This window comes from Theobroma umbraticum, unplaced genomic scaffold, assembly GCF_002168275.2.
Source record: "Theobroma umbraticum cultivar Fairchild unplaced genomic scaffold, ASM216827v3 scaffold_50.0, whole genome shotgun sequence".
NCBI lineage: Eukaryota > Viridiplantae > Streptophyta > Magnoliopsida > Malvales > Malvaceae > Theobroma > Theobroma umbraticum.
The window spans coordinates 1366313-1382345 of NW_018397261.1; the positions used below are offsets into that span (position 1 = coordinate 1366313).

Here is a 16033-nt window from a genome sequence, read left to right on the forward strand (position 1 = left end):
GTTCCATGATGCTATTGTGAATCACATGCCAAGGATTAACTCTGACCATATGCCATTGTTAATTTCTTTATGTGATGGGCGATCTGAGCAACGAATTTCTGAGTTTTGATTTCAGGCAGCTTGGTCGACACACGAGATTTTGATGATTTTTTAAAACAGTCTTGGAACAATTTTGTTCATATTCAAACTGCTTTAAGGTGACTGTCTGAGAAAATTCGACAATGGAATAAAAATGCATTTGGGAATATATTCTACCAGAAGAAGAGACTATTGGCAAGATTAGGAGGGGTGGAAAGAGTAGAGGTTCGGCCTAATAGACACTTATGACACTTGGAATATAGATTGAAAAGTGGAATATGAGACTGTGCTACAACAGGAAGAAGTCTTTTGGATGCAGAAATCCAAAGTTGATTGGCTGAAATTAGGAGACCGTAATGCTCGATATTTCCACCTTAAAGTAACTCAGGGGAGGAATAAGTTAAAAATAGTACACCTTGGAAACCCAGATAGAGAATGGATTGATGATCACAATAGGTTAAAAGCACAAGCAGTGGCTTTCTTTCAACAATTGTATCCTAAAGAGAAGGAAATACTTCCTGCATACCCAATAAGTGGTGAATTTTTCAATCTTGCCTGATGCTGCTTATGAGCAAATGAGTTTATCTGTGGGAATAGGGAGAGGAAGAAGTAGAAGAGTTGACTGAGATGTGCAGGTGAGTAGAGAGTGAAAGACAAAAAGGAAGAAGATAAAATAGGTTATAAGGTGGGAATTTTTCCTTTTTACTTTCTCTCTGTGAGTTAAAAGGAACGACATTCTCTTAACTGATTGCAATGACATTACAATTATAAATACATTTTCTTTCCTTTATTATAAACCAAACGTCCATTTGAATTATAGAGAATGCACTGCAGTTTCACAATACCAGAGGCCCCCCAAGTTAATGCCAAAGCCAACAGTAAGAGATACAAAAAAATTTTTAAAAGAAAAAGCCCATTGATGTATAAAATAGAATTTTAAATAGAAAAAAGGACATAATATTTAAAATTAAAAAAACAAAACACTAAACTTATCCTATGATAAAACCTTAAACTTAAATTTAAATTCTAAAACTTAAAATATTTAAAAGTGAAGAATTTCTCTAAATTGCACCTAATATTGTGGAAAAAGTTTTTTAGAAATTTTTCAATACTTAAAAATAAAAAAAATAATTCAATGATCTAGTTTGATAAAATATATGATTAGATTATTATTAACATATACTAAGATATATATAGAAAATATAAATATTTTCCATAATTAAAAACAATTTAATTATAATGCTTGGTAGGCATTACACGTTTCTAAGTTGCTGTTTGGACAGAAGCTCGATAGGCACCATCTATGTTAATTGCAACCCAACTAAGGTCTCTTGTTTCTTAAGTAGATTCCCTCTTAGCACATTCGGTATGTTTATGGCAAGATTTAGTGCAGTAACCATACTCTTAACTATGTTGATATGGCTTTCAATAGGAATTAAAGGATTCTCAACTACTTCTAAATTCCTCCATTTCCATAAATACCAATAGCTTACTCCAAACACATTTTTCCAGAAAGCACCATAAACATATATCGACAACCCATCAAAAATAAGGTAAGGTTATAGACAAAAAAATTCCACTGAAGTGTGAAAATCTGATTTGATAAAAGAAATATCTTAAGCATAAATTGTATTAATATTCTTGGAGTGATGTTTTTTCTATACAGCTGAACAATGAAAGTTTGAAAAACTTCAATGCCGTTCATATATAAAATAATAATAATCTTAAATTTAATGCGATCCATTTATTTAAGTATTTAACAATATATATATATATATATATATATATTAATGTTGAATGTATGGTTGGTTTCTTTCTCCTTCTTTATAAATTTAATAAAGTGGATTAGAATATAATCATTATGGCAAATCTTATTGATCTTTTAAAATTTTGGTCAACTAGATTTGTTTAAATCATTTCATCAACTAACTTAAATTAACGCACACGATTATTTGAGTTATTAATTGATACATTATCCTTTTATCTGAAAAGTAGAATTCGAATCCCTCCTCCTCTAATTATATAAAAAAAAAAACTAATTAAATTAACAAATCTAAAAATCAATTTTTCACATCAAATGAATTTATACAATTATATTGTGTAATAATCTAGATTGAGGTAATTCATATGACTTTTGCATAAAGACATTAGCTACTTACTCTCAAAAGTATAGTATCATATATTTTACAGTTTATGTATTAACTGTCGATTTCGTCGAAAATTTTCAAGGACTTTTGTAAAACCTTTGACAAAAGTCAACCTTTTTAGTCCTCATTTCCCAACGTGCACGTCTAGAATTTTAATGGAAAAATGTTACTAAACAGCACCTTATCTTATCTTATAAGTCATTATTCCATTGGTCAATTTTATAACTTTTTAAAGGGTGTATTCAGAAAATTACTAAAGGGCTAATTCTTCTTACACCAAATAGATCACTTTAAAGAATACATCCTAAGTGACGACTATTTCAAATAATAACATTGGCCTTTGGGTTTAGAATATGAACTAAATACAAATAGTGATTTCGTACAATCAAATATGGTGTAATAATTAATTTTAGGATAAAATATTCTGATTCCTTTAAGTTTTAGTTATAATTCCGTACAAGTTTATTAGTATTTAAAATTAGTAGTCCGTTTCAAAAGAATATTTTTCGTTAAACACATAAATCCGTGATAATATTTCTCAAATAATTTTATTTGTTATTAATTTTAAAAATTACCACATTATATAAATTATAATTTTCACTTTTAAAATTTTTTTCTCTCATATTCAAAAAAATCTATTTACCCTACCTTTCGCCAACCGGCCATCCCACAGCCGGACTTGGCTAGGGAGCACCAAATCCCACCAAATCGCATTCCCCTACATCTGGGGAGTGCTGATGCTCCCCTAGGAGCATGTGATCGACGATCTCATGCTCCCCGGGGGAGCACTGATATCGTGCTCCCATGGGGAGATTTGGCTAAATTTGGTATTTCATGATCAAATTCGATTGCAGGGTGGTCGTTTAGTGTAAAAGAGTGCCACTGGTTGACCAAAGGGAAAGGAAAATTGTGAAAATGAATGTAGAAAGAAGAAAGCATTTTAGACTTAATATATTTGCTCGTTAACACTGTTTACATGCTTGAAATAAATGGTCTATTTCAAGTATTAATAAACCAGCATAAAGTTATAACTAAAACTCAGAAAAGTCAAAGTATTTTACCTTTAACTTCATTGGTTGGAACTTTCACTACAAGGAGCAAAAGTCATGGAAAGCTATGCTTCATTATTCCTTAGAGTATGTCATTGGAATTCAAAAGCTAAATCCAAAGAGTAATTAACCTGTGCTTAAGTACACTTAAAATTGATTGCTTGGTGTTCATATTTCACAATTGAATTGTTTTGTTCACATTAGTCTCCATGAAGTAAATATAACCTCTTGTTGAAATTTATATATCTTATCTTCTTAGAAATTTCCATGAATTTGTTATAAAATATTCTGCTCATTTTCCAGTCTCAAAAACTAGGAAAGTGCTATGAAGTTGCACTTTCAGGGTAACAAGAATTACAAAGTAATTTAATATAATCAACGTCAACGGGTGGAAAATTCTTGTATTGATTTTCGCTGTCTTTTCCTCAAGATTTCTTTACTTAAGCAAACTCTCCCACAATATATGGTGTGCGATCCACACGACAAACTCCACTATTCCTCTCTGCCAATTTTATTGAATAAGCAGCTAAATATATCCACCAGCAAAATCATGGATACATACTTAACGACAATTTGCACTTCTTCTCCTCCAACAATAGAGCAAGTTTGGTCTAGTGGCTGTTACTTTTTCGGTGGAGAGTCAAGATTAAAGATGCAAATCTCTTCATTTCCTTCAATGCCGCTCAATGGTACCACCAAAAGGAAAACTGAGACTGCATCATCAACAGAGCTGTTTTTGCTTTGTGGAATCATCTTATCTCTTGTCGTCCTTAACTTGGTAATTATACTGCAGGATTTCTATTCAGGTTTTCATTGCATAGTAAGTATATTCAAATCCTTTCTACGCATCCTTTCTTGTATTTGGAATGCTTTGGTTGCGACAGCAAGTCCAATTGGGAACTGTTACACGGGCAGAAGTATTCTAGCAGAGACTAAACTACCAAGAGATGAAGTAAAGACCAGGGTCAACAAAGCAGATGACAATGATCAAAACCACTCTTTATTAAGAGTGAAAAGGGTGATCGAGGGAACTTTGTGCAACTCAGAAAGTTGTAAAATTCAGGAGAATCTAAGCGCAGATAAAATTGTGGGCCTATTCGAGGAAGAGGAACCATGTCTAAAGGAAGTTAAAGAAGCTTTTGATGTATTCGATGAGAACATGGATGGGTTCATAGATGCCAAAGAGTTAGGGAACGTGCTGACCTCGTTAGGTTTCCTAGAAGCTTCAGAAGAGGAGTGCAGAAGAATGATCAAAGCCTTTGATGATGATTTAAATGGACTGATAGATTTAAGTGAATTTACAAAAGTTTTGGAGAAAAGCTTCTGCTGAAGCAATTGCCTCTTTTGTCTTTATAAGTGGTTTTTGCACTGTCGCATGATTTAAAAAAGTTGATGGACACCTCTAACCTTAAGCATTCCATGAGAATTGTTCAATCAAGAATAACCGTAATAAGGGTTAGACAAGTTGATCAGTTCCTTCATTAGATGCATTATATTTCATAAGAATTGTGCATTTAAGAATATATGTTAATAAAGGTGACCAGTTGAACACCATTACCCATTTAGACTTGGGCATTTAGCCTACCTTGCTTCTCTTACTTTTTCCTTCTTTCTTTCTTGATTTGTTTCTTCTTTTACTTTGTTACTTACTAAGCTCGTGGGCCTGACTCCATTTAAGTCTGGTCTTGAACATAATTTTTTAGATTCAACTTCGACGTGAGAATATTATCATATTAATAAATAATATTAATTTTAATGATAAATTATTTTTAAAAATATTAAAATAAGATTATTTTAACTCAAACTTGGACTGTCAAGGTGTCAATCAAGCTTAATTAGTCCAGCTCAATCTATGAGCACTTTAAAATTTTGAGTAAACTTTAAAAAATTTTCTCAAAACGTTTCAAAATGACACTTTGATCGGTTATACTTCAAAATGATGTTTTTGATCTTTTGACTATTAATGCCGTTAGTTAACAATTAAAAAAAAAATTATACCCAATACTACATAAATATTTTAAGATGCAAATACCTTCTTAAAAAAAATCTATTCATGTTTCCTTCCAAAACATAATAAAATTCACAATAATATTTAATAAAATTTAATATTAGACAAATTAAGAAGAAAAAAACTTAAAATTTAATAAAATTCAATATTTGATAAAAAAAACTTAAAACATTTTTTTCTTTTCGAAAAGCTTTTGTGAGTTCCTAATTAAAAAAAAAATACAAAGTGCTACTAGCCATGGTAAAAACAAGAACCCAAAAAATCCAAATATGATCAACAAATAAAAACTCAAGATCACTTCTCAGTTTGCAAGAAGACTTCCCATCAAATCTCAAGGCAACAACAAGAGCCCTTTCCCAACAGCCAGCAAAACTAAACCCCAACAAAATAAAAAACCACAGCAAAGTGGAACCAGGAAAACAAAATAAAAAACGCAACAGAGCTACTAAAGTCTCACAAATAGAGAACAACACCCATTACATGGTGCACCATGAAATCTCTAAACTTTTGATATATAGTAATCAAGAAAAAAATGATTTGTTTGGTTATTATAATTTTAAAAATGCTTAGACTTAGATTTAATCATAAAATAAGAGGTAAAGGAAAACGTGGAAGAAATCTATTCTTTCCTTGGATATTTTCAATTCGAAAGTTGATTTGCGGAAGCTTTACAATGCCAAGGAGAGATGTTGGCACCAAAAATCTAGTGTCAAATGGTTTTTGGACGGAGATCGCAACATCATACTCTTTTATACTACCACTTCTAACAGAAGAAGACAAAATTTTATTGAGAAAATTTCCTCTCAAGGGGTGGAGTTATCTGATTCGAAGTCCATTATCGAAGTTGCTACTAACCACTTTGAGCATCACTTCAGGGTAGTCGATTTTAATTACCCTCTTAAGTTTCCTAAGCCTCAATTATCAGCTTGGCTTGAAAGACCTTTCTGTGAATTTGAAATTTGGGAGACTCTTAAAGATTGAGTCGAAAATATAGCCTTAAGCCCTGACGCCTTTAACATAAGTTGCCTTAAAAGCCAGTGGCCCAAGGCCAAATTCGACATCTTTGATCATTTTATTAGATTCTTTGATATTGGCTGCTCTGACAAAAAAATCAATGCTTCGTTTATTTCGTTAATCTTGAAACAACAGAACTCGGTTGGGCTTAATGACTACAAGCTGATTAGTCTCGTTGGATGCCTGTATAAGTTGATCACTAAAGTCCATGCCAACAAATTATGTATGGTTGTTGGCTCTATTGTTACTCCGAACCAATTTACTTTACTAAAGGCAGGAAAATCTTGGATTGTGTTTTTGTGGCTAATGAACTTGTTGGTCACCTTAAGAAAGATAATTCCGAAGGCGTCTTCCTCAAAGTTGACTTCAAAAGTTCACCTAATTTGGATTCCATCTTATCTTTGAAAAGGATTTTTCGATGCTTCCAGCTTATTTCAAGTTTAAAGAATAATTTTGGGAAAAGCAATATATTCGGAATTGGGAGTGATGATTGTATTCTCGCTAGTTGGGCCTTGAAGATTTCCTGTAATATTGGTTCTGTGCCTATTACTTATCAGGGTTTTCCTCTTGGGGTTAATTTGAGTTTCAGTTCTTTGTGTAGGCTAATGGTTAACAGATTTGAATTTCGCCTTTCTAACTGGAAACCTAACCTTCTTTTTTCTGGAGGTAGGATTACCCTTTTGGAATATGTTCGCTCTAGCCTCCCACTGTTTTATATGTTTATCTTTAAGATCCCTGCTGGCATTAAGGCTAAGCTCGATAAATTACAGCGGAGGTTTCTTTAGTGCAGTGCTACCGATAGCGAGAAAATCCATTTAGTGGATTGGAACACTGTTTGCAACCCGAAAGACAAAAGTGGACTTGGAATTATGGATCTCAATCTGAAAAATTTTTCCCTTCTCAACAAATGGATCTGACGCTTTGAGGAGGACTCTGATGCCTTTGAAAGAAAGTTATTGTTGAAAAAAATAATATGGATCTTAGTTCCTTTTTCCCTATTTGTTTGGCCTCTAGAAATAGTCTAAACTGTGATGGAATATTGTAAGCCTTCTTTGTTCTAATGATTGGCTTGTTGACATTAACAAAAATGGAATTGACTTCATCTTTGGATAGGGTGATCAAATCAAATTCTAGATTGATGATTGGATAAATGGCAGCTGATTTCCCTTGCATTTACGCTTTTTTGATTAAAAAGAATGGAACCCTCTCTGATTTTGGCTACTGGATTGACAATACTTGGAGATGGAATGCTGATCTTCAAAGACCACTGTTTAATTAGGAAAATGATCAATGGCAAGGTCTCATGGATGTTATTGGTAATTTTTCGCTTGATCTTGACATCTCTGACAAACTTATATGGAAAGGTAACCCAAGTGGTTCCTATTTTGCCAAATACTTTCTCATTTCTACTATGGGAAATCTTTCTAGAGATAAATTGTTTTGGAGGATGGTTTGGTTTAATCTTGCTCCTCCTACAGTGGAGGTTTCTGTTGGCTTTTTATGAAGGGCAAAATTGTTGTTAATGGTGAACTTTTGAGAAAAAGTGGGGCTACCATCCGTGTCATTTGTAATAATGAAGTTGAGCCTATTAATAATCTCTTCCTCAATTTTACAGTGGCTTGGAGGATTTGGACTTACTGGTTGAAAGCTTGGAGGTTTTATTGGGTTCCTTCAAATAATTTGAAGGACCTTTTTATTGAATGGAATAATATTTTTCTTAGAAGTGGTTTTTTCTCGGTTTGGCGTATGGCATTCTATGCCGTCCTTTGGACTTTATGGCTGTATCAGAATAACATGATGGTGTTGCTAGGGGTTGCCTTGGTGATTCGAGAATGGGGTTGTTTTGAGAGATTGCAATGGTAATGTTAGAATCATCTTTTCAAAGTCTTTGGGTGTTGGTGATTCAAATTTGGTAGAAATTAAGGTCATTACGGAAGCCTTTGTCCTTTCTGCGGCGGCCTCTTCTTGGATCCTTACTATTATTGAATCCGACTCCACGAATGCAGTCAAGTGGAGTATGAGAAGCATCTTGAACCAGATTAATTGTTTCAAAAAAAGATTTGTCAATTGGTCTATGGTCTATGCTCCTCGTGACGAAAACAAATTGGCGGACTGCTTTGCTAAAGTTGTTGTTAACAGACCAAGCAATCTCATCTAGATTTTCAATGGTTGCCCCCTTCTAATGACAGTATGGCCTGTCCTCCTATTGCTTCTGGTCGATGTCCTCCTTGAGCTTAGGTGCTGTTGGCTTCTTTTCCACTTGTGTTCTATTGAATGTGATTGATTTTTTCTTTTTTCCTTTTTTTTTTGCCTTCTTGCTTTCTGTTTCCTTTGTTCTGAGGTTCCTTCAGGTTGCTGTTGCCTGCTGTTTTTTTCTTCATGAGTTTTGGTTTTGAGAGCAGGGCTTCTTTTAAGCTTTTGAAAGTCTGGTAAAGTGTTGTTTTGCTGCTTCTTCTTATCTTTAATAAAATTCTTATGCTATTCAAAAAAAAAAAAAGAAAAGGAAAATGCGGAAGAAACCATTAGAAAAGAAAATTAAAGAAAGATGAAATTTCCTAATTTATTCGCAATGATAAGGAAAATATCATGAAAAATATTTTTTTATACATTTTGGTAATTGTAAAATGTATAAAGAAAATAAGAAATAAAAATTTATTATTGCAATGTTAAACCTGTTAAAAGAAAAGAAAAAGTAAAGCTACAGTATATTTGGTCTATGTTTGGCCTTTGCCTTAGACTTGATAATTTTATACAAAATATAACAACACCACACGAAGACAATAAGATTTAAGCGAGTTTGAGTTTAGATTAATCATGTTTTGTGTATTAATAGTATCGTCACAATTAAGACATGAATTATTATTGTCTTAAACATGTCAAACTCACTTAACACGTTTAAAACATGTAAAATACGATTAATTAATCACCTTATCGTGTATTTATTTATTAAATTATATTCACGTGTCGTGTAGACACGTTTAGTATATAGTTAAGATTTATTTGTTGATCTATTTAAATATTAATATATTTATGATAATTAAAATTTATTGATATTAAATTTTATTTTATTTAGTATATATTAAGGTATTTATAATTTTTTATTATAAATTTAAATAATAGAATCATATTTCACTTGTATATATTTTAATTTAATTATTTTAATAGTATAAATCATGTATTTATCATATCAATAATATATTAACCATGTCATATCGTATAAATTTTTACTATATTAACCATGTCATATCGTATAAAATTTAATTCGATATGTTTAATAAATATATTAATCTTGTTATATTACATATTTATTAAGAATATTTGGAAATACATTTAAAATTTTTAAATAATTAATTAATTATATCATATTCATATTTATTCATAAAATTATTAATATTTTATATTTACATAACAGAATTAAGACATAAATATACAAATTGTCAGATTAAATGGCCTCTTAATTTTCGTACCCCACCTCAAATCCTCTTGCTTTTTACATTTTTTTATTTTAAAATTTCCCCCTCTTCTTAAACAGCATAGTTTAGCTCTTCCAGCTTGTCTTCTAGTTTTCTCTGTTTTGTTTCAGATCTTTCTCTTCTCACTCAGGCAACTCTGCTTCTAGGCATCTCACTGGTATCTCTAGTCTGGTCGCCGTTGCCATCGCCGACGAGGGTAGCAGTGGCGGGTTCCCTTTTTCATTCTTTTTCTTCCTCTTCTCTCTGGTGCCTTCTCTCTTTCCATCTCCTCTTACGGTGGGTGATTATATGGTTGAAGTCAATGTCTTCGCAGGTGGAAGCCCGAAAGTTTTTCTCTAATTTTCATCAATTTTTTTGAAGGAAGGGATGTAGTAGTCTTTCTTAATTATTCTCCATATATTTCCTTAAATCATAATTTTCCTCCAATTTTTCCAACCTCACCAAATACAAGAAAGTACAATTCAAGAATTTTATTTTCTTTTCTCTGGTGTTTTCCATGAACCAGACCGGGCCGAAGATTGTTTTTATTTGTTCTGTCTGATCTTCACAATTGCGAATTCTCTTGATTCTTTAGGTTTTTCTTTCTTCTTCAGGCTTCAAGCTGTCGTTTTCCGAATAGTTGGAGCTGCTGTGTCAGCAGAAGACGCCTCTTGAAATTTGAAAGGTACTGCTTCAAACCCAATTTTGAGAAAGCAAAAATTCTTTGGGTTTTTTCCCTTCATGGTACAAATAATCTTGTTAATGGGTTCTTTGTAATTTCCTGTTAAAGTTGTTGTTTTTTTTTTCAGTATTTGAGTGAGAGAGTAATGAAAATAAAATTGTCTTAACTGGTTAGCAAAATGCGTTTTTAAAGATAACAAGTGTGACTCCATTTCATAAAATTTTGTTTTATAAGCAACAATGAATCCATTTTCTCATTAATGTAAAGTTTCCCACTTGTTCTTTCCTTTGCTTTATGCTTTATTTTAGTATTTATAGAAAGAAAAAGAATTGTATCATAAAAACATTGTTTATCAAGTTGGGGAAATAGGTAATCATAGAATCCTTATTGTGTCTGTTTCTTGCAGGAGAACTAAGCCTCCTGTACCACATTGGAAAACCGGGCCTCCAACTCAACTTCTGCTTCTAAATGCTTATCCCTCAGACTAGAAATGTTGGCCTTCCAATGATGAATCTTTTGAGATTCAAAGGATTGCCTATTTTGCAGCAACTACATATAGAGGAGCAACTGCTTCGGACCTCATCAGAGAATTGGTGTATCATCAATGATGGAACTAGTGATCCTACCATTGTAATGGGCGTTTCGGGGTAAGGTTCTTGTTTTGTTTGTATTAATCAGTTATTAACCTGCATTTTTCTTTCTTTAATTTGTGCCTCCTAATATGTTAACGTTGATTCAGCTTACTGCTTTACTTTGTTGAATGGTCAACTTATGTTAGATGTTAAGTGGTACCTTTCCAGCTTTGAACTAGCAATAACAACAAACAGTAAGACTCACTTGAGTGAAGAACTAATATACTGTAACCTTCCAGGTTCTGAGCAAGCTACATGGAGTGAATGTAATATCAATGGACATCTAAATATCATATAGTAGCATCCATCTTGTTATAGAAATTTGAGAAATTTACTTCAGTTTTCTACCTATGAAACTTGGGTGGTTAACATTTTATACTTTTTATGTATTCTCAAATGTAAGCAATTAGCAAAGTGCAGACGCTTTAAGAAAGCTGGGCTTGATCAAGTGGCATATTTATTTCTAATATCCACAAAAAATAAAGTAGCTAGTCAATTGAGCAGTTTCTGATTTATGCCATTAACTTTAATTGTTATCCAATTGGCTATTCTCTTTTAATGTGATAGGGCCAAGAAGAGCATATCTTGGTTAAACTATATCTGGCTTTCTCAAATTTATCTGACATTGTACACTCTCTTGGGCTTTAATTTCTTCTGCTTATATTGGGCATAAGTGATTCATAAGGCTACATGAATATTCTGCATAGGAAACCTGCTGAACTTCTTGAAGTTGAATCCGTGTTACGCGATCAGGTTCCTGTCATAAGAAGGTTTACAGGTGGAGGTACTGTTATTGTTGACTGTGGGACAATATTTGTCACTTTCATATGCAGCAAAGAAGCAGTGCCTGACTTACAGCCATATCCTCGACCAATCATGTCTTGGAGCAGCTTATTATACGGCAAAGTCTTTCAAGGAATTGGTGATTTCCATCTTCGTGAAAATGGTAAATTAGATCATGGCTTATTCATATAAAATGCTCTATTTTCACACTTGTCTAATTTATATGTTTAATGCCTGATAAGATGCTCTTTTCTAGATGCAATAACTTTAAGATGATTTAGTCAATTTAATCCGGAACCAAGATTCTAGAGCCAGTATATGCTTATCACTTTGTTCAATTTTAATCCAATGATGATAACCAAAATGTTGGTCGTAGGTTTTAGACTAGAAAATATCACTTTAGAATTGATACCCAAAGTAGCCTTTGTTTATTCACTGGATAATATCTGTGCTACTTAAAACAAATATCAGGAATGTCTTATCATGTAGTAATCCCAGCATTCCCTCTTAATGAATGCATCTATAGGTGAAGAGGGATAAGTGAAATGTGTTGAGCTATCTTGTTGCAATCTGTTACCTTCTTTTGTTTCTTCCGTTAATTACATGAAGAAAATGAGAGAAGTGTTTTTGGTGAAGATGCCGTGAAGAACTGCATTTCACATTAGAAAGTAGATTAAAAAGGCTGACCTAAATTCTTAACCATGTGGAATGGTAAATTGATGATATCTAGTTCTGCCATAGTTCATAATCTGAAAATAGTAGCACATTAAAGTCAGCTGTTATGGCTTCTATCACTTGTGGAATATCTAACTAATTGCATTCAATTCTGCATCTATGCTGAGGTGTATGACTTATATCTCACTCTTGTTTTGGGACTTCTCTTAGACTTGCGTCACTGACAAGAAATTTTTGCTGAGCAAGTTTGCATTCTTTAATGGTAAACTTTCAGCTGTCTTGTTTTAGATTATGTATTTGGTAACCACAAGTTTGGTGGAAATGCCCAATCCATTACCAAGAGTAGGTGGATCCATCACACGTCATTTTTATGGGACTTCGAGGTCAGGAACATGACTTACCTGAAACTTCCTAAACGAGCTCCTGAATATCGATCGGTAAGCTGTCAGTTCTTCAACTTATCTTTTCTTGTTTGTTTGTGTACTTAATTCAAGCTTTGTCTGAAGAGATAGTCCACAAGAATTGCCTTGTTACCTAGGCTTGGTGTAGCTCAGTCTTGATGAGACTGTTGAAAAATGTACTTTTACTCCTAGGGAGAATCGTTTTAGGAAACAAGTAATATGTAAATAAAACTTGATATGTCATTAAAGGCAGCAGATGTATTCCATCTTATTGAATATGCTTGATATCCCTGAACTGCAGTACTTTCTAAAATTATATGTTGGTTGTTGATAGCTTGCCTTGGCTTGTAGATGCTGGTGTGTCTTCTTTCTCTTGCCTGTATCAATTGACCAGATGCTTCATCGTTTGCTATATGTTGCAATATGATATTTATTTTCTATCCATATGGATATATAAGTCCGAGGACGAGTTGGTGTCACGCAATTCAGTCTCTCTTCTAAAACTATTTACGTGAGTTGAATTCTTATTTAACTCAGTGAGATTTCTCCTACTGTTTTTCATACACTCTCAGTTCACAAATTTGTATGTTAAAAACTGTCTTTTCTGTCTTCTCTCCTACCTTTTTTTCCCTACTCTCCCACAATCTTTTAACTTCTATTGCAAATGATTTTTTTTATTTCACTTTAAAGAGAACACTACTTGACAAATATTCTCAATCTTTACCACACAGCGCATGTGCCATTTGGGATAGACATAAACATGCCTGTCTGTTTTTTTGTTTAGGCAAGGGGCCATTTGGACTTCATATGCTGTATGAAGGATTACATGACAAGATCAACTTTCATTAATAAAACTGTGGAGGCAACTGGAACCCAGTTTTCACTGAGGTCTTATCCATTGGAAGCGATTGAAACTGGCTCCGACACAGAATTCTATCCCTCAACCAGGTTCTTGACAGATGAAGAATTGGAGGCAGCTGCGGTTGCAGGGCGATAGCTTTGGCTGCCCTGAGGAATCAGTTGTATTGCTACAATTGTGGCTTGGCAGAGGGGAGCATTTCGCTGTCTGCTACTCTGCTTAAATTTTTTTGTTGGGATTATCCTGATTCATGAGGGGGACAACCCAATTTTAATCATTATTTCGATTTTTGCATCTTCCTGATTCATGTTTGTGGTGACGATGAAAACAAAAAGAATCTATAGATGAGGTGAGGAGATATGACAAGCCCTTGACTTGGGCTTTCACTCCGTAACACTCGTAAGATTTTTCAATTGGGGGTTGAGACCCAATGGTTTATTAAATACACTTGAGTAATTAATTTATGAGAGTAATGCTGAAAGGCAAAAATTGTGTCATATCTATCAATCTAGCACCAAAAATCTACCCTGAATGGATGGCAATGCGATTCTAATGTTAGCAGCAGTTTACTTTGTCCCGATTAGGGGGAATCCTGCCTGGATTCATCTGATTTGTCCCAGTTCCGTGTGGATATCTTTTGCCAAGGTGTAACCCAGACAGCCAAATGTCATGCAACTATTGGTGGTAAAAGCTCCCACGTAGCAGAAAAATCTTCCCATGTCAGCCAAAAGATGGGTCACAGATGATCTTTTCTCCACCAACGGCAACAAAGATACAGATTTGTGGATATGGCACCTGGATAAAGGGATAAGCCTTGATTCACCTCAACCGTTGGATCCACAAAATCCAACAAACCAACCATCAGTTTCCAACGTTTTACGACAACCACATGAATGCCCATGAAATGGAGATACAAAGCTAATCCATGCACAAAAACCTTTGCGTTCCCCAGCTTACACACTGCTACTACTGCCCCTGCTCCCCTTACTCCTGACCCATATTTCCGCCGGAAATCATGGCTACCGTCTCAACACAGGCGTCAGCTGCCGTTTTCCGCCCACGTGCATCCAAGACAAGGTTTCTTACTGGGTCTTCTGGTAAGTTAAACAGAGAAGTTTGCGTTAAACCAACGGCTTCTACAACACCTAGCTCATTCAAAGTTCAAGCCAAGAAAGGGGAGTGGTTGCCAGGTCTGCCTTCACCAGCTTACCTCAATGGCAGGTATATTCTTCTTATCTGGATAAAATCATTTAATTATACACTGTTGGCATTTTGAAAGGAATACTCCTATTACTACTAAAGGTAGAGCTCGAATGACTTTGAGTATACGATTATGAACTAAGCCTGTATAGACTTGCAGTCTTCCAGGTGACAATGGTTTTGATCCTCTTGGACTTGCTGAGGACCCTGAAAACTTGAAATGGTATGTGCAAGCCGAGCTTGTGAACTCGCGTTGGGCTATGTTGGGTGTTGCAGGGATGATCTTGCCTGAAGTTTTCACTAAGATTGGGATAATCAATGCTCCTCAATGGTATGATGCTGGGAAAGCAGAATACTTTGCATCCTCATCAACCCTCTTCGTTATTGAGTTCATTTTATTCCACTATGTGGAGATCAGAAGGTGGCAAGACATAAAGAACCCAGGGTGTGTGAACCAAGACCCCATCTTCAAGCAATACAGCTTGCCTCCACATGAATGTGGGTACCCTGGTAGCGTTTTCAATCCCCTCAACCTGGCACCTACCGTTGAGGCCAAGGAAAAGGAGCTTGCCAATGGTATGTATCCCACAAGTCTGGTTATTTTGTTGTGAAATATTTGTATATCAAGTGGGCTAAGCTTGTGCTGTTTGAATATGCAGGGAGATTGGCAATGTTAGCATTCTTGGGATTTGTGGTTCAATACAATGTTACTGGCAAAGGACCTTTTGAAAACCTGTTGCAGCACCTGTCAGACCCATGGCACAACACCATCATCAACACGATCAGGGGTTACTAAATCAAATTTGAAGTTACGTTGTAGATCATGTTCCTTTGTTTTGTAAACTCATGTTAATGCTTTTTGAGTAAGACCTAAGGATATTCCATGTAAACAAGGAACCATCGATGTACAGGGGAACTTCAGATTGCATCTATATGATTATTAATATTAAACTTCATTCACAATTAGAGAAGACATCACTTGTTAAAAGAATTAGACTAGTAGATACAAACAACATAAAATCGATCTCAGATGACAATCGATTTAAACGGAAA

At 34.2% G+C, this 16033-nt stretch overlaps 3 protein-coding genes across 5 annotated transcripts; all 3 read left to right on the forward strand.

The window, feature by feature from the left end:
* The first annotated feature begins 3698 nt into the window (after window positions 1-3698).
* On the forward strand, window positions 3699-4817 carry LOC149527079 (Calcium-binding EF-hand family protein). Its single transcript, XM_089783872.1, has one exon. It carries the CDS (start codon window positions 3738-3740, stop codon window positions 4602-4604), a length of 867 nt encoding a protein of 288 aa, XP_089639998.1. The 5' UTR covers window positions 3699-3737; the 3' UTR covers window positions 4605-4817.
* A 4941-nt stretch (window positions 4818-9758) lies between these two features.
* Window positions 9759-14247, forward strand: LOC110418764 (Biotin/lipoate A/B protein ligase family). 3 transcript variants are annotated; one of them, XM_021431581.2, is made up of 6 exons: window positions 9759-10082; window positions 10363-10433; window positions 10837-11077; window positions 11770-12008; window positions 12809-12957; window positions 13706-14247. In XM_021431581.2, the coding sequence occupies exons 3-6, from the start codon at window positions 10899-10901 to the stop codon at window positions 13916-13918; spliced, it is 780 nt and encodes a 259-aa protein (XP_021287256.1). In that variant the 5' UTR covers window positions 9759-10082; window positions 10363-10433; window positions 10837-10898; the 3' UTR covers window positions 13919-14247. The 3 variants fall into 3 exon arrangements, with proteins under 3 accessions (XP_021287256.1, XP_021287257.1, XP_089639842.1); XM_021431582.2 differs by having other exon boundaries at window positions 9759-10045; XM_089783716.1 differs by having other exon boundaries at window positions 9759-10433.
* A 429-nt stretch (window positions 14248-14676) lies between these two features.
* LHCA4 (light-harvesting chlorophyll-protein complex I subunit A4) lies at window positions 14677-15943 on the forward strand. The gene is made up of 3 exons (XM_021431583.2): window positions 14677-15001; window positions 15141-15556; window positions 15640-15943. The coding sequence occupies exons 1-3, from the start codon at window positions 14796-14798 to the stop codon at window positions 15774-15776; spliced, it is 759 nt and encodes a 252-aa protein (XP_021287258.1). The 5' UTR covers window positions 14677-14795; the 3' UTR covers window positions 15777-15943.
* The last annotated feature ends 90 nt before the right edge of the window (window positions 15944-16033 follow it).

What these genes read in the sequence shown, in the direction of transcription:
- LHCA4 (XM_021431583.2), top strand. Translation starts at nt 14,796, where the DNA reads ATGGCTACCGTCTCAACACAGGCGTCAGCTGCCGTTTTCCGCCCACGT. An exon ending in CCAGCTTACCTCAATGGCAG is followed by an intron (nt 15,002 to 15,140) that starts GTATATTCTTCT and finishes ATAGACTTGCAG; the next exon opens with TCTTCCAGGTGACAATGGTT. An exon ending in GGAAAAGGAGCTTGCCAATG is followed by an intron (nt 15,557 to 15,639) that starts GTATGTATCCCA and finishes TTGAATATGCAG; the next exon opens with GGAGATTGGCAATGTTAGCA.
- LOC149527079 (XM_089783872.1), top strand. Translation starts at nt 3,738, where the DNA reads ATGGTGTGCGATCCACACGACAAACTCCACTATTCCTCTCTGCCAATT.
- LOC110418764 (XM_089783716.1), top strand. Translation starts at nt 10,899, where the DNA reads ATGCTTATCCCTCAGACTAGAAATGTTGGCCTTCCAATGATGAATCTT. An exon ending in ATTGTAATGGGCGTTTCGGG is followed by an intron (nt 11,078 to 11,769) that starts GTAAGGTTCTTG and finishes TATTCTGCATAG; the next exon opens with GAAACCTGCTGAACTTCTTG. An exon ending in GAGCTCCTGAATATCGATCG is followed by an intron (nt 12,958 to 13,705) that starts GTAAGCTGTCAG and finishes TTTTTTGTTTAG; the next exon opens with GCAAGGGGCCATTTGGACTT.